The 27,986-nt window shown below is 35.0% G+C and overlaps 1 protein-coding gene across 11 annotated transcripts in view; it reads right to left on the bottom strand.

The window, feature by feature from the left end:
- Positions 1-1,356: 1,356 nt before the first annotated feature.
- The window catches only part of LOC143232284 (uncharacterized), a 50,113-nt gene continuing 23,483 nt past the window's right edge, over positions 1,357-27,986 (bottom strand). For 6 of the 11 annotated variants that reach the window (XM_076467494.1, XM_076467490.1, XM_076467489.1 and 3 more), the window contains one exon: positions 1,357-1,493. In XM_076467494.1, coding sequence (XP_076323609.1) covers positions 1,366-1,493 — 128 coding nt within the window. In that variant the 3' untranslated portion in view covers positions 1,357-1,365. Of the gene's footprint in view, positions 1,494-17,112; positions 19,486-19,757; positions 20,046-27,986 lie in introns of those variants that run through there. The other 5 variants (XM_076467484.1, XM_076467487.1, XM_076467485.1 and 2 more) reach the window with 2 other exon arrangements.

The following is a 27,986-nucleotide window of genomic DNA, read 5'->3' as shown; positions in this document are numbered from 1 at the left end:
TTTAAGGCCTATGAAGGTTCAAGTAAACATTTCTTTCTTTTTTATTTTTTAAGATTATAATGCAAATTTTAAATGTGATGAGACCTGCCAAAGATGACTAAAGTTGTTATTGCTTTGTAGTTGGATTTTTGTGTGTGTGAGAGTTATTATTTTTTTCCAAGGTGACATGAACACAACTTTTTTTATAATTAATGAATAATTTGATAGAAGTGTAAATAATAAAAATGTCTGTTAATTCCAAACTAGTGAATCAAAAGCCTACGGATTAAAGTTTTAACATTTACCGTTCTCTTGATGCGAAACATTTTCTAAAGCATGTAAAACGTAATCAGCATATAATTTTTTTCTTGTTCTATATTTCACAAAAAATAAATAAAATAAAACGGATTATAAATCGGATATCGATACCCGTGGTGGGCAGAAAATAGATAACTCATTGTGCAGCTTTTTGCTTGATTTCAAACCAATCAATAATCAGCATGATGATTCAGAAACTATTCAGTATTGTAAGTCCTCAAGTTCGCTGCGAAGCCACTAGTGTACTCAACAAGATGTAACCAACTTTAAAACATATGAAGGAGGGAGAAACGATAGCAGGCAGACGAACTTAGGAACAGAAGCTAGGGAAGGCGTATCATCTTATAAAAATGAAAAAAAAGGAATATGATAGTTGGCAGAACCAGTTATAGGTATTATAGCCGAAGGGGTTTGTGAGACAAGCAGAGGCGCTCAACAACGCTCGTTTCTCTTCAGCCCTGGTCGTGGAATTGAGGTAAGGTTCTACTAAGAACAAATAATGGTACCAGTTGGAGGGTATTATAGATACTGAATTAGATGAGGTGGGTCTAAATTAACATTTCCATTAAAGGCGGGTGGGAAAAAGCTGTGAAACAGAAAAAAAAAAAAAAAGAATGGAGAAGGAGAGCTTGATTAGTTGATCGGTGGTGGTAGCTTGAAGGATGGCTTTATGATTTTTGGAAGGTGATAGAGATTAAGGCTATGATGAAGTAACGAGTTCCTAAATTAAAGAGGTTACAGCTCAAAATATAGAGTGGGATTGATTAGAACGGGGCTTTGGATTTAATATCTGCTTAGACATTGGTTTTAACTTGGTTCTATCTTTGTTTTAACTTTAAATGAGAAGGCACCTTTTCAGGGTAGGGATCCCAGGATCCAATGATTGAAAGCGAAAATTTTGTTGTAAATGGAAATGGGAGAAAACCCACTTTCACGGCCAGGGTGCTGAAAAGATACCCTGACCGTGCACACTTGTAGCTAAAAGATAAAATACAAGATTAATAATACAATGAAACATGATAAGGAATTTATTCATCTTATGGGACTAAAAACCAACCTGTTCTATTATTATCTGGCAAAGAAGAAGACGTCGTGGTCATCATAGAAATTGTAGATGTCATAGTCGGAAGGTTTCTGGAGCGTGTTTGAACGGTAGAATGATCTTGTGAAGAATGATTGAACCTGTTGTTGGCCAGCTGTAGTAAAGGAAAACAGAATATTTTGACATTAACTCCGCAATATACCTACTGAACTCAAGCTTTCAAAGCTGTTTTTTAATTCCTCGTGAAACGAGAGACAATTTAAATGTATTACGTTGAATACAATAATGTGTAACACTAATCGAGTGATAAACAGAAAAAGTACACCAGATGGCGTGTTAAATAAATTAAAGAAGAATCGTTTGTGATTTGTTATAATATGTGAAAAAGTAAATTCATCAATGAATAATTTCATGATTGTTTGTTTGAAAGTGAACATACACAAAGCTACACAGTGAGTTATCTCTGCTCTGCCCACCATGGGTATCAAAGCCCGGTTGTATGCGTTGTATGTCCTTACGCATACAGCTGTGCCACTGAAAGGGTGCATAATATGAGGATCTTCAAGCATTCTTGTATCATTGTTTAATAGATCACCTGCGGTAGGATTTCTTTTTTTACCCGTTAACTCTTTGCCTTTAATCTAGTTTTTTCCCTAAGTAATTATATCTTTATATTATACCTTATAAATAAATATATCTTTCACTTAAAAAATACTTTTAACATTTCATTATTATTTTTCTTTATGGATATTTTATATTTTCTCGATTGCTTAACAACATCTGGGAACAAAATATTTTTCTTTACATTTGTGAAAAATAAAGTTTCTTGCGTTTTTCTTATAGCAAAGCCACATCGAGCTCTCTGCTGACCCCACCGAGGGGAATCGAACCCGCTGATTTTAGCGTTGTAAATTCGTAAACTTACCTCTGTACTAGTGGGGTACAAAGTTGTTTCTGAATAATTTGACGATGTCGGTTATAAAAATCAGATTGATAATAACTGATCACGTTCAGTGTTCGAGTTGTAATATACACATTCAAAATATTCTTATACATCGTAAAAATAACGTTTTCTTTATTAACTTTATTTGTTCATTAAAAATTGCATTTCAGAATATTTAAAAATATTACATAATGGTAATAAATTGGATTGTAAGATTTGTTTGTTTGTTTGGGAATTTCGCACAAAGCTACTCGAGGGCTATCTGTGCTAGCCGTCCCTAATTTAGCAGTGTAAGACTAGAGGGAAGGCAGCTAGTCATCACCACCCACCGCCAACTCTTGGGCTACTCTTTTACCAACGAATAGTGGGATTGACCGTCACATTATACACCCCCACGGCTGGGAGGGCGAGCATGTTTAGCGCGACGCGGGCGCGAACCCGCGAATTACGAGTCGCACGCCTTACGCGCTTGGCCATGCCAGGCCAGGATTGTAAGAAGAGCATATTTAGTGAGACATCCTAAACCTTATTTCCGTGTAGTTTTCAGCATATCGTGAATTACCGCAGTGTAGCTCTCATTTTTGTGAATTTCTAATAATTTTTGACAACCAGTTTAAACAAGTTCCAGCCAGTTATTTCTTTCTGATTTCAAAATCATCATCCACAAATATTTCCAGAAACTTTTATTTTTGCTTCCCTGATTCCTGAACATTTGTCATGTATCTAAAAGAATTACCACCTTTGTTCATTCTTTTTACAAAATTCTTCATTAGTTCAGTATGAAGTGGGGGCAGAAACACCTTTTTGAGGAATCACTAAAGGTTGGTACTCAATATTCTGTTTTTCTGGTATGTAATTACTTCCGTCACTGACTATTCCTTCTTTTTGAAATGATTTTCTATTATTTTGGATATCCCAGAAACGTCAAAAATCAACAATGTTTGGTATACCCCTGCTTCAGGTCCAGCACAAATGTTTTACTTATAGTGATCATATTTGATACCTTCAAGTATAATATGCGTGCTTTAATAAGTTTCTTTCATGTTCACAGCATGAAAAAGGAATCAATGCATCAATGTTCCCGTTATGCTCGGTCCTGCATGACCAAGTGATTAGGGTAGGTTGCGGGTCCGAATTCCCGTCACACCAAACATGCTCGCCATGAAGGTGTTACAATGTGACGGTTAACTCCACTATTCATTGATAATAGAGTACCTCAAGAGTTGGTGGTGGGCAGTGATGACTATCTTCCTTCCCTCTAGTCTTACACTGCTAAATTAGGGATAGCTAGCGCAGATAGCACTCGTGTAGTTTTCCGCGAAATAACAAACAATAGCACTTACAGATGTGTTAGTGTTACAAAAGTGACAGTCAGTTTAGTTATTCAGTTTGAAATAGCCAAAGCACTTGTGGTGGCGGGTGTTGCTGGTCACTACTTCAAAATTAGGGTTATGCTACTTTTATACTCAAACATTTAGCTCCTGGCGCACAAGGTGCTGTTCATATTAAAAATCATGGTTTTCTTTGGGTGTTTAATTTGTCGACAACATCAGCCATACAAAACAGTGAGTGTTTATTTTGTCAGTCACTATACCTTAAAACCGAAAAATCAGAAATTATTAGCAGGTATAATTCAGTAGCTGGTGGTTTTGTATCAATGAAATTCAGATAATATCGTTCAACTGGCAAACTGATGTTCTACGGTAGTTTTTTTTGTTTTTTTTTCCAATATCAATCACAAAAACAGTGGACTGCACGTAAAATATGTTCAGAAAAGTAGGTCACAATATCCCCATGCACATAAGTGTTCTTTATGTAAATTTACTAAACACTCAAATACAGATATCTGTCTGAAGAGGGGGTAAAATTCTTGTTTTATTCTAAAATTATGGATGAATGATTGTCCAGCTGTATCCTAGATCTGGAAATAACTATTTCTAGTAGCAATTCTAGTGTTATGCCCCATACTGCATCCAAAAGTAAACACATTTATTAATACATTTGAGAATCTACACTTAATGCAACAGAAACTCAGTGACTTATTGGTAGAATATAGGATCAAGCTGGTCAAAAAACATAACACATCCAACCAAACACCCACTTTGCAGACTTCCTTACAACACTAAAAATATAGTCAGTGATGAAGTACAGTGGATGTTAAAGGACAGGGTTAGTGTGTCTTTGGTTGTTTCTAATAGTGATTGTCAGAAAGACGAAATGCGTGTTTAGGACCTGTAGCGATTCTAGATGGTTGATGCAGTAATTCGCGTTGACATATTTCCAAAGCTACGGACAAGTGAATGTTTCAATTTCGATGTGTTGGAAGAAATTCATGGATTCAATACATTAAACCAGGTATCCAGGTACTGGATGACAAGAGTAGATTTAAGACTACTTTCAACATGAGGTATAGCTTGTACGGTTTTTGCATCCAATCTGTCATCTTGTACTTGCCTCTTTTGAGAGGCTAATGGAGTTTACGTTTAAAGGATTGCAATAAGATAAGTACCTGTTCTATATTGATGATGTTTCAGTATTTAGCCTAATATTCAATGCTGTTAGTAGGAAACTGAAAATGGTGTTCCATTAGATAAAAAATGTTGGTATGAAACTGAAACCAACTAAATCTGAATCTATACCACATGGAGATGAAATTTCTTGACCATATTATTGGTAGAGTAAGAATTTCCATGAATCCTGCTAAAACAGCAACAGTAAAACAGTGAAATGTTGGCCTCAGTCTGCGACCTAAATGTAAAGTCTGCAGCTCACATTGTGTTACTGATAGGTTGTGACCAGCTTCTCTAAAACTGGTTCACCACTACTGATTCTTAAGGTACTCCAAGTTGAGTGAAGGATTAAGTAGTTCAGTCCCTGATGTCTGCTTTGGAAGAAGCCTCAGTGTTGACTAGCTCATATAACGTTACTTTCTGCTAGACAACAATACGAGTGATAGTGTGAGCATTATAACTTAGTTGCAGGATGCAGTAGAACATGAGTAGCTGTAAGCTAATGACTCTTTAATACGGATAATGTATGACAATAAAATAACTGCTTGTTAGATGTGATCTTTGTATAACATTTTTAGTACTATTTATTTGGTATAACGTTCAATGTTCGAGTGGACTAGGTGTCACTGAGGAGGCGGTTGAACTTTGAAAACGAGGAGGTATGATAACATGCCAGATTTGTTGTGGGAGGTATGATAACATGCCAGGTTTGTTGTGGGTTCACAATAAATGTATTTAATAGTGAAACACCGTCTGTTAATTGAAACTTTTGATCCTGAACACCACGTATAAATTGAGGCCATTTCTGCAAAAGCATCAACAAGCCATACAGTAAGAGATTCCACTAGTGGATGGATACCAAAATGCAAAACTAAAGGACCCAGATCTAGCATGAACACTCTTCACATGTAGCAAGGTAAAGAACAACTAGCTCAGACTGAGGAATGTACCATGATAGTAACTTAACTGTTTGAACATTTAAGGTGTACTCCACCATTGTTATCAACCACTAAAAAATGGTTTGTAACCTTTGTTACAGCTAGTGGTCCCCAGAGCTTTTAGGCACAAGATCCTCCAGATTTTACATAATATAAAGATTAAAGAGCATCAAGGTGTTACAAGCACTTACTGCTGAGTCAATATGGTCGACTAGTAGACATATCACTATTTCTACAAGTGGTTAAGATTTGCATTCATTGACACGTACTAGTCTGTACATCGACAGCTAGGAAATGCAGCCATATAACAGAACAGATACTGTAATAAGACATTGAAATAATTATGTACTAAAGTGAAGACTTGATGTGAAATTGGTAAGTGCCAGTAACATGGAATCCTCTTGGCTCGGCAGGACTTTGACTTGTTCTCCAACAAGTCATTCCACTGATAAGACTTTGTCTTGTTCTCCAACAAGTCATTCCACTGATAAGTGACAGCAGTATACACAAGTAACTGTGCCAATAAACGATCAATGAACTTCTTGTGTTCTGGATTCACCAAGAGTCTGAAAAGGTACTAGTCAAGCCAGCTGACAACAGTTTCATCTCATTCCAACCCTAAAGATGTGGGGAAAACAACTGAGAGTTCTTATCTGGCTAATCAGGGGTGAGCTTGTATGTTTGTTTTTAATTTTACGCAAAGCTATACGAGGACTATCTGCGCTAGCCGTTCCTAATTTAGCAGTGTAAGACTAGAGGGAAGGCAGCTAGTCATCACCACCTACTGCTAACTCTTCGGTTACTTTTTTACCAACGAAAACAAAATAACCATTTTTTTTTTTCTAAACTAGAATTTACTAAATTTCCATCTTCTTTTTTATTAAAGCTACAAAGCAGGTCTAATGCAGCCAAGTCTGTACTACACAATTTTAAACGCTTCAAGTATTAATGTAAGGTACTTTGAAGGATGTAATGTCATAAATAAAAAATACCCATCTTCCTTTTAAATTAACACTAGCAGAAAAAAAAATACAGAATTCCAAGAATGTTGGACCTTTCATGGCCTGAAAGTTAGCATACTCGAACTATGAATCTGAAGTTTCATGGTTCACTTTCCACGTCCACTAAAATATGCATTGAAAGAGGAACTATCAAATCTCACTATTCATTCATATAAAATAGCCCAAAAGTCAAGAATGGGCGCTGCTAACTAGATGCCTTTCATCTATTACGTCAGTTCAAAATACGGGATGACTATATGCAAATAACTCCTGAATAGCATTACGTGAAGTTCAATATCAAAACGTTATCCTAACTAGACATATTTTGCTGACAAGTTACAAGCAACACAAACAGTATGATTAGTATAACACACGAAATTCAGTATTCAAAACTTTTAGAATATATGACAGTTTAATATATAATTGTAAAGGTTTCAAATTCTAACAACAAATAATTTTTACTATACAGAATACCAGTAGAACAATGCTTTAATAACATGATTTCAAATGCAATAAACCTATCAAAATAATGAAGGATAGCTTGAATAACTGATAACATTAATTATGATTCTTACTAGCTACTTGGAAATGAGCCACGAGATATTAACTGCAAAAAATAGTGTAGAGTGAAAAGGAAATGTTCTCAGAGTTTCTTGAAGAAAGGGACACTTCACACCCTCAGTTTTTCAAAATATGTCAAAAGACTTTGGAAAAGATGTGTAAATTATTCTGTTGGGGTTCCTTATCAGTGATGTGTGTGTGTGTATTATGTTAAGCTTATGTTTTTTGGGAAAACAGGCAATCACAAAAGAAGAAGCATGGATTATCACACCTTTAATGTTCGAGGTTCACAATGTATTTTAAACTAATCATCTAAATGCTTTAGATTTTATGATTAGGTTTACCATAAAACTTGCATGTATAACCAGTGGTAGACTTGATGTAACACTCGAGTCACCAGAATGAATGGAATGCAAAATATCTTTAAAGCTTTAGTGCATAACTGAAAAAATGTTTTAAATTATTTTAATAAAATATGCTGTTGTTTAAAGTAATATTTTTAAAATCCATGAGCATCACTAGAGATCTATTGATAAAGGTGGTATCATGGTTTCGATCGTTATCAGCAGGCAATTTAATAAAATTTTAAATATATGGTAACAAATAATGGGAACTGAAAACTTGGAATATTTTTTAATATAAGTGCAAGCAACATCAAAATCTGTCACACAAAATATACTCGCCCTTTCAGCCGTGAGGGCATTATAATGTGACACTCAATCCCACTATTCATTGGTAAAAGAGTAACCCAAGAGTCTGTGGTAGGTGTTGATGACTAGCTGCTTTCCATCTAGTCTTACACTGCTAAATTAGGGACGGATAGTGCAGATAGCCCTCGTGTAGCTTTGCATGAAATTCAAAACAAACAAAATCTAAACAGCTGTTGAAAATGTACTATTTTCAAATGTTGGGTTACAGCAATGACAAACCTTAACTAGTGTCAATTTTACCCCAATATCCTTTCTTCCAAGATTGCACAAACTTTATATAAAAAAAATCTTCATTCCTGTAATTATATAATTTTAATAGCTGGAAACCTTAGCTATGGGAATTTGAAATAAAATAAAGCTCATAAGAAATGTTTTGTAGTTTGGTTCATCCTTCATAATTGAAGAGGACTATCTTCATTGTCTTCCCTTGATTTTGTTTGGTCAGAGGTGACTTATTAGCTCAATCATAGCTTGATAATCTTTGATGCAATTAGGGCAAGACAGCAGGGAGGCTAGTGACTGCTTCCTATTGCTTTATGTACTGCATGATTCTTCTAAGGTGTCAGGATGCAATGTTCTTCATATGTGGCTCCTCCTTTTGTGGCAGCAATCCTCCAGACAGGAGATTTTAGGATCAATGTAGCAGTCCTTTAGCACAACCTTGAGTGTGTCTTTGCAGTGATTCGTCTGACCACCACGTTAGCGTAGATCAGCAAAGAAGATGCATTTGTGCAGCTTTCTGACAACATTGTCAGCCAATCAGAGTTATGTATTTCTCAGCAAGGTGTGGATGATGGATATCTTAGACCTGTGCAAGACATTTGTATCAGGGACCTTGTCTTGCCCTTTGCTGTTCATAAGTTTGTGCAGACAGCAGAGATGAAAGCAACCGAGTTTTCTTGCATGTCGTCAGCTGACAGTCCATTTTTCTGAAAATGATAGTGAGCATAACTGTCTTGTTATGCTTTCAGCTTGATTTTGAGTGTCACCCCTTAGTGATCCCAAACTGATAAACATAGCCTACCATTGATTTGATTGTTTGTTGTTGAAAACAAAGCTAAGCAATGGGTTACTTGTGTTGTGTTCACCCCAGGTGTTGAAACGTTGTTTTTAGAATAAGTCAGACATATTAGAGGGCAGTGTACATAGAAAATTAGTGGTTTCCTCGAATTGTTTTTGTCAGTTCTTTAAACTAGGTGTCACGTCAGACAAAAACAATATAACAGTGTCTGTTGTATTTCCATGGTGTGAGCAGATCTTCACCAAAATTGGTATGGAGGCTCATTAGTTCCATGAAGGAGGTATATACAAATTTTCAGTTTTGTATTTTGTACCTTCTATGGGGGTTTCTTACAACTACCTCACTTCCTGTGGATGGATCTTTGTCAAATTTGGTATTGAAGTTCAAACGCTCCATGGAGAGATACATGCAAATTTTGTAGTTTTTATGGGCATTTTTGCAGGTTTTACCAATATCTTTCCTCCTGTTGATAGATATTCACTAAATTTGCCATTTGGGTCCATGTGGAAATACAAAGTTGTAGTTTCACATTTTGTGTTTTGCAGATTTTAAAAGATGTTTTTTACAACTGCATATAAGGGAAGTATCTTTTCACACCCTAAGATAACCTTTCATTAATCATGAATTTACATAACTTTCATCCAAGGAACAGTATTCCAGCGAATTACTTAATATAATGCAACTCACCAATAGTGAATAATATAAAAATGTAGCATGTTGAAACACTAATAATTTTACTAATAAACAAAGCTAAACTCTAACACAAAAGTTATTTCAAAGTCCCTTTCAGTAAGTCAACAAAATAACATATTTTTATCATTTTACTGACAATTAAGTACTAAATATCAAATGGAATTCTAAATTACAGAACTTAAGTTATGTACAAATTACCACAGAAAACCAAATGTTAATTTCATTTGCTCTTGATGCAAAACCATTTGATCAGTAATTTACGTAAATCTAATACAAACACGAGCAAATACAAGAAAAGAAACAATGTTATGTCTTTAATGGCTATTTTCTCCACACATTAACATGCATAACCTTCTCATGTGAAGTTAGGCTACTGTAAGAACTTTTAGGAACACTATATATAAAAACATAAATATTAAATAATAAAAACCATGTAATACAAGTGGTTTCGAAAACAGCAGCAAAACATTTAGAGATAGTTAAGAATAGAAATTAGTAAATTTAAAGAATCAAAATGTCCTGAACCAGATAATATTTACTCATGGCTTTGGAAGGAGGTTAAAGGCTGGATTGGTGAGCCATGTGCTTCTACTTTTTCCAAGTTTTTGAATAGTGACCAGGTGCCAAGATTGAAAGTTGGCTAATATTAACCATATTCTCAGTGAAAGTTATAAATATTGTCCCAGTAATTACCCACCTGTTAATCTCACATCAGTAGTGGGAAACGTTTCTGAAAGCCTGATAAAAGATACTTTGCAAAGTAATTTAACAATGTTTTTTTTTTTTTTTTGAATGGTCATCATGGTTTTGCTAAGGAAAAATGTTGCCATACTAATATTTTAACATACACCGCACAGGTCTCTCACATCTACAGGGTGTCCCGAAAACACGTATACACAAACTTTGATCATAACTCACTCATATTTTTTTCAGGTGCAACTGATTTGAAGTAATGGCAGAAGCAAGACTAATTTTGAGAAAAGGAAATTTATCTTAAAGCGTTACTGGAAGTGTGAGAACGTAGCTGAAGTGCAAAGACGATTTAGAAGGGAATTTCAAGCAGATCCATCAATGCAACTTAGCATTACTTGCATCAGATAAATTTGAAACAAATGGAGCTGTTCAAGATGTCCATAAAGGGTGTTTTGGAAGACCACGGTCATCCACAAGAAGCAGAGCTTTGAAAAGTCTCTGTCAATATCAAATAAAATCTGTTCAGCAAACAGCCCATGTAACAGGAATTTTAAAATTGAGAGTCCATTGCATATTGAAGCGTGTTCATTGGAAAAGTTTTATTCCGACATTAGTCCACATCCTCAATGCAGATGATCCTGACCAGAGAGTTAAATTTTGTGAATGGTGCCTAGCAAAATCTGCAGAGGATGCACAGTTTCCAAACAAGATTGTCTGGAGCAATGAGGCCACATTTAAGTTAAATGGCTCAGTTAATTGCCACAATTGCACCTATTGGGCACCTCAGAACCTGCATGTTACGGTTGAACACCACGTAAACTTTCCATGGGTTACAGTGTGGTGTGGATTATCAGTGTTGGGACCACTCTAAATTTAGAATTGCAAGATGATGTACACTCTTTTACGAACAATGTACTGAACCTATACTGATTAAAAAGAATATCTATACTCAAATCAGTTGAATAGTGGAGTTTCAAATATTAACCAGTATTATAGGTAAGCTGATGCCTTTCATACCAACATTTGGTAAAAAAACAACCAGGGCTTGGGAAGTAGGACTACAACTTTGCCCTCTTCTCAAAAAGTGGAAGAAAATCACTTGCCACTTTGGAGGAATAGACTCTGTTCACAACCCATGATTGTAAATTGGGTCTCACAAGAATTCTCCAGCTCCAGTAGTAGAAAATGAGGGGTAATGCACATTTAACAGTCCAGGGGAACAATGTTCTGGAAACAGTCAATAAGTGAACCACGTTCCTAAAAGTTTTGAAAGCAAACCAACCCTTACTTTTTCTAATTAATAATTGGCAGGTTCCCCTTTATACTTTACTTATGATAGTACATGAGCGATGGTCCACCTTAGAACAGTAATAGCCTACCTCTAGATGATCTTATGGAACACCTCATTTCTGTTGCAACCTAGATAACGTATATTGTGTTAGTAATTGCTGGTGCATAACTAGTCTGATAAAAGCACACCAACCTTGGCAAACAGTCATCACAGAGTGTCTGAAAAACTAAGTAAGGGCCCCAGAGAGAGAAGAAACAATATTAATATTGAAGATAGCCACACCTCTTTATAATCTAGTAGATGTGATTAAGATAGTTACTGGGAGTACTTGAAAACCCTCAGGAGAAGATATTGTCAGACCATGCAAATAGTGTTCTGTAGTAGGTAATTCAAGAGGGCCACTAATGATATAGAAATGTTACAAGTCTGATTAAATGTGATCCAAAGAGTCAAGAATAAACAACATGGATCAATTTCCTTACATACCTTGACAAAATAACTAGGCAGAGGTCCTTGGAAACTAAAGGATCCCAAAGAATATTATTTTCTAGCACCTCTAAAGGCATTAGGTCAGTCAACATAACACTTTAAGACCCTTCCTGGATATGAAAGTTAAGATCTGATTTTATTAGAAGTGAAAAAAATGATCAGATGAAATGGTGGAAAGGAGTTATCCACTTCCCTTCCTGCCAAGGTCTTAAAGAAGAACTAGTTGGAAGATGTAGGTAGAATGATAAAGTGTCCTGTGCACAATTATTGAAAACAATTCTTACTAATGATATCTGTAGGCCAGCAGCAACAAAAATTAAATCTTTAGGAAAAGGTGATACATGAGGCTAAGGACACAAATGAACATCCTGCAGGGGCACATCCGTGGACTCGCATCGCTAGTAAGCGAATTTCAATACTCATGGTGGACAGATCACAGATAGCCCATTGTGTAGCTTTGTGCTTAATTTCAAATCAATCAATCAACCAGCTCATATGGACATTAAAAAAGGCATGTAATACCATCTTAATATAAAAATAAAGGAAACTGAAATGGTCAGTTAGGAAGAAGGACCCAAAATGACATCAGGAAACCAAAGAGTACTGGGGACTCAAATAATTTATTTCGAATATCTAAAAGTAGTGAATAAGGCTGCCTTTTACAAAGCAAGTGTAGAAGATGTGAAACCCATATCAAAAAGTCAGGTCACAAAACAGCTTATGGCTGACAATTCTAGTTATAGCAGGTTCAACATCATCTTAATACATGACTGTCGATGTGTGTGCCATTGTTGTTAATAAATGCTTCTTGTGAAACTGAGCCAAGACTGAAACAGATAAATGGCAGACTTTGAAATTGACCCCTGAAACAATGCAGAGAAGTGCATAACCTTCATGCCTGAAGCTCAAGCTTCACAATGACTGGATGTAAAAAGTCAGATCATGTTTGCCTTAACTAAAATGTCCAAAGAGAAAGTGGAAGAAGTGGACACCCAAAAATATACCAAAAAAGAGAAATCATGGATTAGCTGCAATTACTAGTGATATCAATATTAACTATCACTGAGTTGGAACAAATCATAGTAAGTACTTTGGGTAACATACAAATTAGTGGGTAGGCCTATAGGTGTAATCCCATCCTCCTGATAGAATGCATCTGTTGCAAGTGTCCAAGAGTGAGTTACTGGAGACCAATATGTTAGTAGCTGATTGTTCCAATAAGTGGCTAAGAACCAAGGGGAAATATTATCTGGCCCAGAAGCCTTATCCTTCTTTAATCTCCCTAATTTTATTTTTAAAAGCTTAGAAGTTATGCAGTTGTCTTGTTCAACTTTGTTTTCATCTATCAGTGGCTCAATATGAAGAATACTGCTTAAGTTTTCATAAGAATAAACTGCAAGAAAGCAGAATTTAATAACAGAGCCATTTTATAAGCATGAGATACAAGCCTTCCTTTATCATCCCTCAAGGATCCTATCTCCATCCTAACATTTTGTTTACCCCTAATGCACTTTAAAACAATTCTGTTAATATCTGTTTTCAGCCAGTTTTTCATACATCCTTTTATATGTCCTAATTTCCTGTTTAACTAACTTTCTTAATCATCTATAGTCTTCAACATCTTCTGTAATACCAGTCAATTCTGAGTCTTCAGACCAAAGCTGAAAGGATAGTAAATATCTTAATTAGCACATACAGGGTGAGACAAGTCTTTGAAAACTGTGATCTATTAAGGTTGACTAAAGACTATTATACAGCTTCAAATTTTCAAGAGCAGATGCATTCTTTGAAAGTCTGGATACATGGCCACCTGGTGGTGGTATAATAATTCATATAGCTCCAACAATCATGGCAGACAAGGCATAGCTTTCTCTTCATATAACTGAGTAGTAAACCTCCCTGCTTGAACCACAATATCAGTGAATGGAGGAAAACTAATTATTTACTCAGATTTTTCAGCTATCAAGAAAGGTGCAGGCTCAAAAGCAGCCCTGGGAAAGACAAAGAACATCACTGACAGACCAACTGAAAAAAGGAGCTACAAGCAGCTGATCCCAAAGTGACTTCCTAGAAGCCAACAGAATGAAGGCATAGGAAAAAAAAACCTAAATTCTCTCTAGAATCACCCTCAAATGGTGTCTTAAACTATCCAACCAGTGTGCTACTGCTATGGTAGAGCAAATGAGACTTTAGGATTCTAGAAGCCAACAGAATGAAGGCATAGGAAAAAAAAACCCTAAATTCTCTCTAGAATCACCCTCAAATGGTGTCTTAACCTATCCAACCAGTGTGCTACTGCTATGGTAGAGCAAATGAGACTTTAGATTGTATTTACAAAGTTATTTAAAATAAAACTAAGGAGATAATAATTTAATACTAAAGGTAATTGGACAGGCTTCATTTTGAGTATGATATTCAACCTTGAGCTTCTTTACCTTCAGAAAGATATTGAATTGTTGGAAGAATTCAAAGGAGGTCTAACAAGAATGATGGTTGGGATAACAAGTTTAAAGTATGAATGTAATGAGTGAGGTACCTCAAAGTTCAGTGTTACGACCCTTGCCATTTCTTCATTTACAACAATGATATAGACGAAGAAATGCTCAATAGATTATCTAAATTTGCTGATGAAATTAAAGTTTTGGGTGTTGCTGACTGTGAGAAGGATGCAACTTTTTTACAAAAGGATTTTATTCATTCAGTTGAACGAAGAGAATAATAGTTCATGAATTAAAATAAATGTAAATAATGTGAAAAATCACAAAAAAAATTGTGTTATTTTGATAGAGAAAGTCTTAATAGTATTATGGAAAAAAAAAATTTTGGTGTTATAGTTGATCAGTCTCTTAACTAGAAGGCTCTCACATAACCCACCGTATAGGTCGATAGGTCATAATAGTCTTCCAGTAGGACCTACCAGTGACTGATGCTCTATTTTCTTTTTAAAGAATCATTTATTGGCTGGGACACAATAGCTACATATACAGATGAGAGTGAAATATCAGGGTATTTCTTTTCCAAATCCACCAATTTTTTATGTTTTACTAACCTGATAGTTGTATATAGTATATCTATGTACTAGTATCCTTTTTCATACAAGAAAGTTATTATTGGGACCCCAGATGGAAGAGTTCTGGAAAGAATTGGAGAAATAAGGTTCATCATTTTTTTTCCTGTACATCATTTTTTTTCCTGTACATCATTTTTCTGGATGTCACTTACTTACCTATTTGGATGAATATCCCTTGAAATGGTGAAATTTTGATTCATTCCATAAATGTGCATAGATATTTAGGTGATTCCATAAGTATAATAAACTCCAGTTTTGCTCAGCCAATAGTGTGAAATAGTCATTGTTAATACTCAAACATTTTTAAGGTGCTTTTAAGCTGGTGATGTTTATGAGCACCAACCTGTTTCATAGTGATTTCTACTATTAACTACTACCATACTTAATGATTAAAAAAAAATCTCCTTATTAGAACACAAATCTCTGTAAAACTGGAACAAAACAAGCACATCTTAGATGTGCAGTGCCAAGGAAAAAGAAGGAAGATCATGAGTGCAAAAGACAGAAGGAAGTTAGTGCACAGGGAGGTTATGTTATTCTCCTATTGGTGGAGGGTTTTTGCCACATAATTTCATGTGGAAATTGCTTTAAAGTTTAGTGATATGCAAACCTCTAAGACAGACGCATAGGGAAGGAAGCTGTCTGTGTTAAGAGGTATGTAACATCTTCAAAGCAGTGATTCATTGGTTTATGTAGGCAGGTTTCTATTTAAGCTGTTAACAGTAAAGTTTGAAGTAGATAATCTCAGGAATAGTACTTTCTGGTCAATACTAAGAAGTATGACCATTACTACTCATTGTAAATTATCAGTTTATTTTGCCTTTTTTAACTTTAAAAATGTTCTGATGGTTAGCAAATTGATCAATAGAGTCAAGGTAGAGAAAACAACAAGTAAAAGAAGGTTTAATGTTTATTTAACAGGTTTCACAAATTTTACAAATGAAAGTTTAAAGTTTTTATATGAAGTACTTTAACCTTAGCATGAAATTCATTTTGCACTCAAGGCAGTCAGTATTCTGCCTTTATATATTCAAGTTTATTAAAAGCTTAGGGTCTGATCTTCTACTGAGGCCAGGTAAGGTCAGATTGTTAAGGCTCTCGACTCGTAATCTAAGGGTTGTGGGTTAAAATCTCTGTCACACCAAACGTGCTCGCCCTTTTAGCCATGGGGACATTATAATGTGACAGCCAATCCCACTATTCGTTGATAAAAGAATAGCCCAGTTATAGTGATGACTAGCTGCTGCAAACAAAACAAAATTCTAGTACCTCTTACTGATTAGTGTTGTATTGAAAGGAACATTGTAAGGGAAGGATTGATAAATATTTGAATGATAAGGACTGGGTACAAGTTTCTTAATTGACAGGTATCTTGTTGCCTTTTAATGTCTTTTGAAATGTAACAAGTTTGACTGAAATTCAAAATAATTAGTTATATTATAGTTGCACTTATTTATTACCTCTAAATTTTTTAAAGTCTGCACTCTGAGCTTATGAAATTAGTAACAACAGTGGTAGAAAGAAGTTAACTGTAATTATGAGTATCATTTATCTACAGATAAACATTTCATGGCATATATTCAGGTACAGTGTAACAATAAAATATTTTATTTTAAGAAAGTAATAACTAAGACTTTATGTATATATCTTTGCCATTTATAAACTTGTAGGTGATGCTAAAGAATATGTGAAGTCTACTATTAGGTAGCCTCCACTCCTATAACAGAAAATATTTGGGCATGACGATAAAGAGAAAAACATATGGTTGGAAAAATTAAAAGTTCATTTAGTACTGTACATGTTTTAGTGAAGTTTATAAATGCTAGCACTAAAGAAAACTGACCTAAAGGTGAAGAGTAATTAATAATTTATTAATACAACTAATACTACAGATAATATTAAACTATCAGAATTCATAAAAAACTAATTTCTGTGAAACTGCAAACTGTTAATTTGTTTCTTCCTTTTGTCAGTAGCAACATTTAAAATTTATTTTAAGTTATCATTTTTTATTGTATTGCTCCAAATGCACTAGCACTAATCTGTAAGAATGTAACACTATTGTGTTCATGTAACTACTTCACAGATTAGATAGATCTTCACCAAAATGGATATGGAGGTTCATTTGGTCCACATAGAAATATATACAGATTTTCAGTTTTCACCAGTTTTTATGATTATTTTTGAATTTTTACAATTACAAATAAGGGAACTATTAGGTTGTCCAGAAATAAATGTCAGGATTCTCACTGACATTTAGAAGCTGAATATTTAGTTGGTTTAATCCAACGTTTGTCTCTTACAAAGTGTCTCAATTGTCTGCTGTTTCAACTCTACTCAGAGTAAGTTTTGCAATCCAAAAGCAGCATTAACAAGAAAGACTTTCATCTGATTATCCTCTATGACTTCAAACTTAGATGAAAAGCTACCGAAACTACATGAAACATCAAAAAAGCATATGGCCATCGATCTGTTACTGAACATACAGTTCAGCATTGGTTCCAAAGGTTCTGACATAAAGATGAGTCTTGAAGACCACAAAGTGCATGAGCTTGCAGTAAAGCTAGGCAGAAGCAAATCAGGCATTGCCAACCACCTGTGTGTGATTGGAAAGATGAAAAAGTTGGATAAGTGGGTTCTTCACGAACTGTCTGAAGACCAACAAAATTGGCATTATGAGACCTGTCAAAGATAGTGCTCCAAAAATTGAACAAATTGGGAATCAAGATTACGCCTCATCCACCTTATTCCCCAGACCTTTCCCCTACATATTTTTATTTTTTCAAGCACTTTGACACCTTTTTGTACAAAAAGTGGTTTCAAAACCAGATAGCTGCAGTAGAAGCTATCATGGAGTTCTCTAACCACAGAAACTCTAATTTCTACACCAGAGGCATAAACAGCATCGTTACACGTTGGCAAAAATGTGTTGAAGCAAATGATGCTTACTTTGATTAAAGCATGTTTTACAACACTGGTTTATACTTTTCCAAACTTCACAGTTCAAAAACAACATTTATTTCTAGACAGCCTACTAGCTTTTCATATCCTAAGATAACCTCTCATTAATCATGAATTTATGTAACTTTTGTCCAAGGGCTAGTAAATTAATATAATTTTGCAACTGTCACAACAGGTTTCTGTAAGCCTAGAAATTGATAGGAACTTTGTACATTGAAAAACGTTTTATTTACAAGATCCTTAAAACTAATAAGTGTCTTAAACATAATTGCAAGCAAATGTACCACAAATATTACAATTAACTCTCCACTAGTTACTGCTGGAATTCCCTATACATGTTACATAGAAAACATAGTATTTTAGGTCACTTTTCTACATCAAGTAATATGACTGACAAAAGAATAAAATTACTTAATATGATGTAGTATGTGACCAGTGCAAAAATAGTCCAAATGTATCAACTACCTAACGTCACTGCTTATCATTATATTGGGCAAATATTTAGTTTTGTCATATTCTGTTATTTTGCCACTAGTTACAGTTACATTATCACAGATTTTACATTATTTATTTTATTTATCTTCTTGTACAGTTTTCAAACTAGCAATTCTCTAAACAATGACTTTAAATTTTAAAGACATCATGATTTATACTGCAATAACCGGCTCTTCTCTTGATTGTCTTCCTCTTTTAAACCAAGAAAATCTAGATCTTCTTATCCTTGATGTTTCAATCTCTCTCAAAGTTGATGTTTGAGGCTCATCTTCATTCATAGCAGGTGGTGCTGAAGGTTCTCCAGGTGGTGTCGATGGTATTTGTGGGTACACTGAATCTATTGCCACATTTTCTGGAAGAAGACTATATGGTGGAGGTGGGACAGTAGTTGGACAATGTGGAAAGTTCAAAACAGGTGTTAGATTACCATGACATCCATGACAGCTAGGTAAGAGAGAATTAGTCTCATGACTTACAGACCACTGACCACCTACTTGAGCACAGTTTTCTGGAGAAACACCACAAGAATGATAATTAGTTGGATTTTGTCTTGGATGGATTAGTCCTTCCTTTCCACATCTCTTCTTATGACACAAACAATAATAAATGCAACAGCCCAAGACTAATAAAATTGGAATGCCTCCCAATAAGTGGTATTTAAGATAACTCCAAATGTGTAAGCCATGGGAACGGTGTAGTTGTCCTTCACTGGTGGCATCCATGCTTTATATACGTTTTAAGTTTAAGAGAGCTGCTGTTTAATAAGATCACTAGACAAAAAAAAAATTTGGATTTAAAATATTTTACACACACATATAGCCAATATAAAAAATATTTCATCTTACAGCTATCATGTTAATTCATGTTATGAAAATCATTTTTCTTATCAATGTTTTAGAAATTAAAGCTGTAAAACATTTAGAATAAATAGGGTTTTCTAATCTCATAATAACATTTTTTCTTACATCCAATAATCTCAATATAATTACTATTCACATTTGTTAAATTTTTTCAAAAGTGAAATTTTATTTCCAATAGATACCTCTATTCACATGTTAGTGTTTCCCAATCAAAGAAATGGGAACATGGGGAAAAGAATACATGGCAGGTCAACTTCAGTCCAAACCCAGGTGGTAAAGGGTACTTTTTGTTCAGTCTGTGGTAGAAGAAGAGCTCTTGACCAATTGAGTGAGGATTTATACTGATTGGCTCTGAGCCTATTCAACATCAAACCAGCCAGGAATCAACAACCAGGTAGAGGTAGGATGTGTGAACTGTATCTGGTGGGTCATCTTCAGTCTAAAACTAAGTGGCATCAGGAATTTTCTATCTGTTTTACAATAGGAAAAGGGTTCACATCATATACATCAACAGAACACCACTGCCTAACTTTCAGTGGAACTGTTAACTCATGAGTAAACCTCCATGGTCCACCACCTCAGCAGCTAGGAGCTGATGAGTATTAGTGACTCCTGTATTCCACCAGAAGAAGGAGGTAAAGCTCAAAGAGAAGAAAGGTGTCGAGGAAGAACTGCATAATGTGGAGAATGAAGGAAGTGAAAAGAACAAAATAGCATAGAAAGAAATGAGAAATCTGAAAGTATGAGAAAGTGTCGTGCTATGGCCAACAATGGATGAAAGTGACAAGCCTTGATTGAGCAGTCATGTAAAAAATGTAGAAACCTGGAGGGCAGAAGGCCAAAAATGAGAGAAAACCCAATGTAAAGACCAACTACTGAAAATGTGCCATTTTTGATGATACAGAAGGAGGAAGGCTACACAAGAATAGAGTCTAGAACATCTTACAAAGGACTAAACAAAACTGATGCATGAATATAGAATGATGACATCACTGGATGTGAGAAGGAAGAATGAGGATGAAGCAGTAGGGAGCAAGACAGATGATGAGAAAGGAGGAGAAAACCAGAAAAGATTCAACAGAGCAAATCACAGTTGAGCAAGTCAGTGCAGAGCTATAAGGACTAAGAGAGAGTTAGACATAGAGAAGAAGGTTGAACCTGTCCTGACTAAATGCATTCACAGCTAGAGCTAAGGGATGAGGAACAGGGGACCAGAAAAGGGGAAGTGTGAGATTGAGGTGAGTGGCAAAAGTAACTAGAAGAGAAGAGTTCAGATAAGAGCAAAGCTACATAAACACCAGATAATTGAGGGACCACTCCATAGATAATACCTTGTCAGGTCTTAAAATATGATCCAAAACACAATGTAGGAAACCTGAAATAATACGACATGTGATGAAATATATATGCAAGGAATGGGCCTAGAAATTAAGAGACTGAAAGTGTGGAAACAGAGAGTGAAAATGGATGTCCTGAAGTAAGGTACTGTATCCAAATATGATGGTACATATAAATGTTCGAGATAACCAGGAAAGTCAACTATTCAGCTATTCAATCCACTCCCAAAATGTTTTTCACTCTCAACAGCCTGATTACTCAGTAAGAAAGGCCATTGTTTTAAATACCTAACAAAGAATGCTATATAAAATAGCTCAAGCAAGCTTTGATGATGACGCTAATCAATCACTAAAGTTGGGGAATGAGGAACCAAGTGGCACCGTATCATTAGGATCCAGAGAGGCTGAGCTCTTTCACCTACGGTAAAATGTTTGGTTTAAAAAAAATACAAAGATAAAAGGATGAAATCAATATTCAAATATCAAAGAAATATAATAAAAACAATGCCACACAAAATAAGCATACTGAAATAAGTAAACTTATTTTGCAGTTTTGGTGTTAAACATACACAGCTATAAAATACAATAAGTCAATTTTCAAGTCTCATATTAGCATTTTCTATGAATATCTTGAAGATGAAATAAAAAGTCATGTTATTTTAAAACAATTATGTGCAAGTAGCATTGCTCTTTTAAACATAAAAATTCATTTTTTTTACCCTACAATGTCAAAATTGTTGTTCTGCACTTAACAACACAATAATTAAGGAATTCAGTTGTATTATTTTTCATGTATTTCTTAATGCTCAAATCTGGCATCTAACTCTCATGGTAATTATAATTTCTCACTTGGAAATCAGATAAAGTAATAATTTTTTAGACAGATAAAACAATATTCCTTAGAATATGCAAGATATCTACTTTATTTATTACTTTTCATTATTTCAAGGTTTATTATTGTTTTAAATAGAAACCTTATTCTAAGATTAATAGTTTTTTTGTTTTTTTTTCAATTTTGCACATAGCTACTCGAGAGCTATCTGCGCTAGCCGTTCCTAATTTAGTAGTGTAAGACTTGAGGGAAGGTAGCTAGTCATCACCACCTACCTCCAACTCTTGTACCAACAAATACCATCACATTATAATGCCCCACAGCTCAAAGGGCGAGCATGGTTGGTGCAACTGGGATTCGAACCCGCAACCCTCAGATTACGAGACGAACACCTTAATGAGCTTGGCCATGCCAGGCCTCATTATTTATTATCACACAAATTATTTCATATTATTAGTTTATGGATTTAAGACTAACTAAAATTTACTACACTGACCAAAGTTATAATTTTTTTAAAATTGAATATATATTTTTGATAGGTACTTAATCTTCCTCACAATACTGCTATTCTTATTTAGTGCTGCCATTTATATAAAAATGTGTTTTGCAAATTACAAGCCTTGAATTCCCACATACAACATGACCAGTGTAGTTTGACCATGACAAACCTCCACTAATGTTTTGTTTGTTTTTCTTTTAGCAAAGCCACAACGAGCTACCTGCTGAGCCCACTGAGGGGAATTGAACCCCTGATTTTAGCGTTGTAAATCCGTAGACTTACCGCTGTACTAGCGTGGGGCACCTCCACTAATAGGAACATGACACACCCTCCTGATGCATGTTATTTCCTCTATTCAATTCTAACAAACTGTAACTTTGATATTAGGTAGAAAAGAAAGAACCAATTTTAGGTGCAGAGGAAGAATGAGAGGAGGTAAGTACCTATCTGAAATGTATTTTCATTATAGGAAAATAATAGCTTCTGGTACATTACCTCACTTCTTCTTACATGTATAGCTGGAATCCCACATTGAATAGGTTGAAGAACCACTATGAGAGACAGAAACAAGTATCCTTTGAAACCAACCAAAGAATACCCATAAATTGTGATACCCACTGACAGAGGAACATGCATGGGAGACTGCACCACTTCTGTACCAAGTATACTCTACACTCAGTGTAGAACTAGGTGTCACATGCATGGGCAGAAAGTGAAAAAAGCACAACCAAAAGGGAATAAAAACCAGACTGATTCAAATCTGAACAACAATACACTAGAATCTCAATCACGGTGAAGAAAGATGGCAAAAAACCATCTTCAAAGAGGAATAAGGGAAATCTAAAATGGATACACTGCAAGATACAGAGTGGCTAAGGCATAACAAACTGTATGCAGCTGGTCAGCTTCAGTCCAAAAACAAGAAGCATCAATTATAGCTTTCAACTGTGGTAGGAGGAAGGTCCACACTATCTTCACCTCAAGATGAATAGAAAAGAGTTATATATATCAAACCAATCTAATAAACCCTAATAAATCCACAAACACAATACATCCTGAAGCCTGACATCTGAATGACAGTACAATGAAATGTGCCAATGTGGCAGTTCACATCACACCAAATTCACTTTGACCAGAACCCCACAAAACAACAGCAGCATCGGACAGGGTAAACCTCTGAGGCAGAGTGCTAAAAAGAGAACCTTTGTCCCAAACATTATCATCCTCTACACATAACTGCATGTTGGAGCTCATGCATCAAAACATCACCCTTGAAGACCCAATGCATGAAGGTGAAGAATATGAGGCAAAACCACAAAATTGCAGTGAGGATGAGGAATCAAATACAAGTGTGAAGATTATGTTGATTGCTCCATCTCTAATCCATAAATACTCACAGGGACCAACATTCAGGTGATGGTGGAATAAAGAGTTCCAGCTGAAGGGTTGTAGTAAATGTGATAGATTTACTCCAAACACCACCATTCTCCAGACAGGATTGCACAAAGTTGAAGCACAATATCAACTTCTGAGTCCCCCACATGTAAGTGGATCACTTCTGTAAAATGCACAAAACCTCACTCTCTGAATAAAACAGCAAAGAAGCTGGGTACAGCATCAACCACAAGGAGATGGAGCATATCTATTTGTAAATAGGAGCAACATCATCATCCAGATATGTGTGCACAGAAGCTGAAACACAATGCTAATTTCTGGGTCCCACCAAATGAAAGTGGATCATTTTTTACAAATTATGTTAAACCTTACCCTATGGGCAGAACAACACAGAAGTTGAGTGCATCATCAATCAACATCTGGGACCTACTGCACAAAGGTGGAGTTCAACTGGAGGATCACACACTATCTACACTAGCAGAACACCACCACCCTATCCCCTAATAATGAAAGTGATCCCATTTAAGAGAATACCTCCATGGTCAACTGCACCAGCAATTTCAAACTGGGAAATAACAAGAACTCCATACTTCATTAGAAGAACAAAGACAGTGGGGGAAAGAGTGAAAAATTTTGAGGAATGCCAACACCAAAGATAGTACAATGAGTGACCACAAAATCCTATATTAAAACATATGGTCTTTGATTTACTCAAACAAAGGGATGAGCATATTAATGAAGCAAATATGTCAATAGTGAATAACCTCCACAGTGGAACAAAATCAGCCAAATGTGTCTCCATCAGATCAGAAACCACCTGATAGTCATTGGAACTGTCCACAATGAATAATCCAACATCCAGACACATAGCATAAGTTTGAAACTCTAGTGGTAAAAGCTGGCAAAAGACAGGAAGCTGCAAAATGAAAAGCACCTGTGAGATATGAGAGAGATCACAGTTTCAGAGTGACACAAATGAGTGGCCAAAGACTAAAAGGTTGAAGGCAGATTCACAGAATCCATACATGATGCCACAAACTTTGGAAAATCTCAAAAAACAATGGAGAAAATCAGCCATTAAGAAATCAACAACAAGAAGGTAGCCAAACCTGTGGAAATACAGCATTCCTTCCAATAAGATCCGAACAACAATTAATCCAAGTATGAAGAGATGGAGCTGATGAGAACAATAGTACCAGTAAGAAATGAGGATATATAAGAAATGTATCTGCCCCCCAAAAAAAAAAACACCTCAAGGGATCAATGGAGTGCCACATAAAGAAGATGCATTTTGGACAAATACTGTAAGAGAGTCATAAGGGTAAGACAAAAGTGTAAAAATAGATGTGGAAGAAATGGATAGGATTAACAAAGACATTAGCAAAAGCGACTCTAACTGCTGAGAGTCAAGAAAAGGTTGATCAGTTTGCTGACAAGCCAAAGAATAATCATTAGAAGCCCATGAAGGACATGACATGCTAACACAAGCCTTCAACTGATAAACAAACTGCACAGCATAAACTCTAATGACAGGGTAAGGTAGGATTGTTTTTGTTTTTTTAATTTCGTGCAAAGGTACACGAGGGCTATTTGTACTAGCCATCCTTAATTTAGCAGTGTAAGACTAGAGGAAAGCAGCTAGTCATCACCACCCACCACCAACTCTTGGGCTACTCTTTTACCAAGAACAGTGGAACTGACCATCACATTATAACATCCCCCATGGTTGAAAGGGCAAACATGTTTGATGCAACAGAGATTCGAACCCATGATGGTAAGGAAGGAACAGTATCATACGAAAACTGAACACATCTGAAAATGCATATCTAAAAAAGCAGAGTTAGTCCTAGCAAATTCTTAGGAAATGCACAAATCATAGCACAGTTACGAGGAGGAAAAACAACTGTTAAAATCCTCCTCAGCATGAACAGATTTGAACAATACAGGAGGAACTCAAGCAATATTAAGAGATAAAAAACACCTCATATAATGATCAATCTTTTGATGAATGATAAAAAAACATTTCAGTTTAAACCCTTAGCTCTGAAGACGGTAATGGTATTAAGTACAAGTAATAATATCAGAAGTTGTAAAACACAAACTTTGAAATTCATATTACTCTGTGAAGAAGTGTGAAAAAAAACAATGTACACAGGTAGGGCATCACAACAAACTACTATAGGAAAAATTGCAGCAAATAAATAAATCAAGTAAATCACTACTTCACAACAAATGAAAATGAAATGAACACAAGAAAATTGGAAAATGTCTGCACTTGATTACTGCATAACAAGAACTGGTAGTTTAGTAGAATCATATAGAGGTAGTTATGTGTTGGTAGGGTTGTTACATGACAATTTATATGTGACAAGCATGTTGACTGTAGGATGTGTGGGAGTGCAAGGCTTTTGGCATTTAAAAACATTTTGTACATAGAGAGCAACACTGAATAACAATAGCTGTGCATGTGAGAGCAGATAACATACCATATCGGAACTAAGTATAACTCGTTATCATGGTGTAGTAGTTCATACTTTCACACTGGTTCAAACAGAGTGAAGCTTTTACCACAGTTTTGGTTATAATGTTTGTTATATCTACTTTTATTCTTAATTATATCTAATGTAATTATATGTTTACTATTTTATTATAATGACTGTTCTGAATTGTCATCTAGTATATGGATTTAAAATGAACATACGTGTCCTGAGATGGTCAAACCTTGAGGTATTAATGGGGTTATGGCCATAAATATTGGTATAAAAAATGGTACCCAATTGTTGAAACAATCCATTCTTATCATCATATGTAATAAAGATCAAATACTATATTTAATAAGCTATGTTCATTAATAGGTATAAAATATTTTTAGTTTTGATTTATGTAGATAATTTGCATTGTTCAGAAGTTAATATTTATTAAAACTACCTTGAATGAATTTCTATGGGTCATCCCATCATGTATACATTTACAGGAGCACAATTTTGAAAGGCTATATAAAATGTGCATCTTTTTGAGTAAATTTGAAGTGTGGTAATCATTGTAATCACATTTACTGAACTGCACTGGATACAGCTGGATGTCTTGCTTATCTATTCTACTGTGCTGTTTGTAACAAATTATTGTTGAGTCATTTCTAACATAAATAACAGAAAGTATATTAAATATGAGTTAATATCCTTATTAATAAATAATTGCTTAAATAATTATATAACTCATCAAAATATATGCCATAACATTTATTCAATTTATCCAATCTTAGAATGTTTGTCTATAATACAATAAACTCAAGAACATAACATTATGTTTCCAATGTCACACAAATGGGTACACTTAACTAACTGTGTATTTGAATAACTTGTAAAAATGGAGCAACATCTTGCTGATACAGGTAAATGGAGTCACTAAATTTAAAATGTTATAACTGATTCCCTTCTTAACATGAGTTTTAAAAAGTTTCTATAGCTTGAAATTGAGCAAAGAGCATCAGATATAGCATGATATAATACCATTCCTAACAGATGTTACAAAAAGGGATGGCAACAGCAAATGAAACTTTTTGCAGGTCTTGGATTACAGTGCTATAGTGTATTGTAGGTCATTTTAGAGCTCTAAATTATCAATTTTTGGCTAGGATGATCAGTAAATAAATAAATTTTATCATTTTATCTTACATTCCAGTGGTCAAATGTACTGACAAATTAGCTTAAAAACTGGATATTTCATGAAAAATTGTACACAAACCAATTTTATAGTAAATTAATAAGTCTTTTGAAAGACAGATATGGAATGTTGTGTATGATCATACACGAATCTCTTGCTTTCTTATTTTTTTTTTTGAAATTCTAAAGAAAACTAACAACTGGACAACCCTCTAATTGGCAAAACCAATGGATAAAGATGTGCTGCCGAATGATGCAATGGATATTACAGATACTGCCTACTCAAGCATCAGAGTAGCCCTCAAGACTTCAGATGCTTAGTAGACTCTAGGATTACTACTTACTCTAAACAGTTCAGACCATCACCAAAGAAAGATATTACTATGAATCCAATGTTATTAGCTCAGCTTTGTGTCACAAGTTCATAGCAAAGAATAAGGCAGTAGAGCCATCAGTAGTATGATAGATACAGCTACAAAGGTGCCCAACTGGAAGATGCATTATGGTCAAATGACACAAACATTTGTTTGTGGTAAGGTTTCAATATAGTGTATATATATATTCCTCCAAAATTTGACAGTCTTTCAGTTAACACTATGTCTTTCACATACAAAAAATCAAATGTTTAGTGAAGTATTTTTAATAAAATAACAAAGACTTACACATGAATATACTAAGTATTTGTT

Source organism: Tachypleus tridentatus, chromosome 11 (genome assembly GCF_004210375.1).
Source record: "Tachypleus tridentatus isolate NWPU-2018 chromosome 11, ASM421037v1, whole genome shotgun sequence".
Taxonomy (NCBI): Eukaryota; Metazoa; Arthropoda; class Merostomata; order Xiphosura; family Limulidae; genus Tachypleus; species Tachypleus tridentatus.
This window is presented reverse-complemented; position numbering and strand designations above follow the sequence as displayed.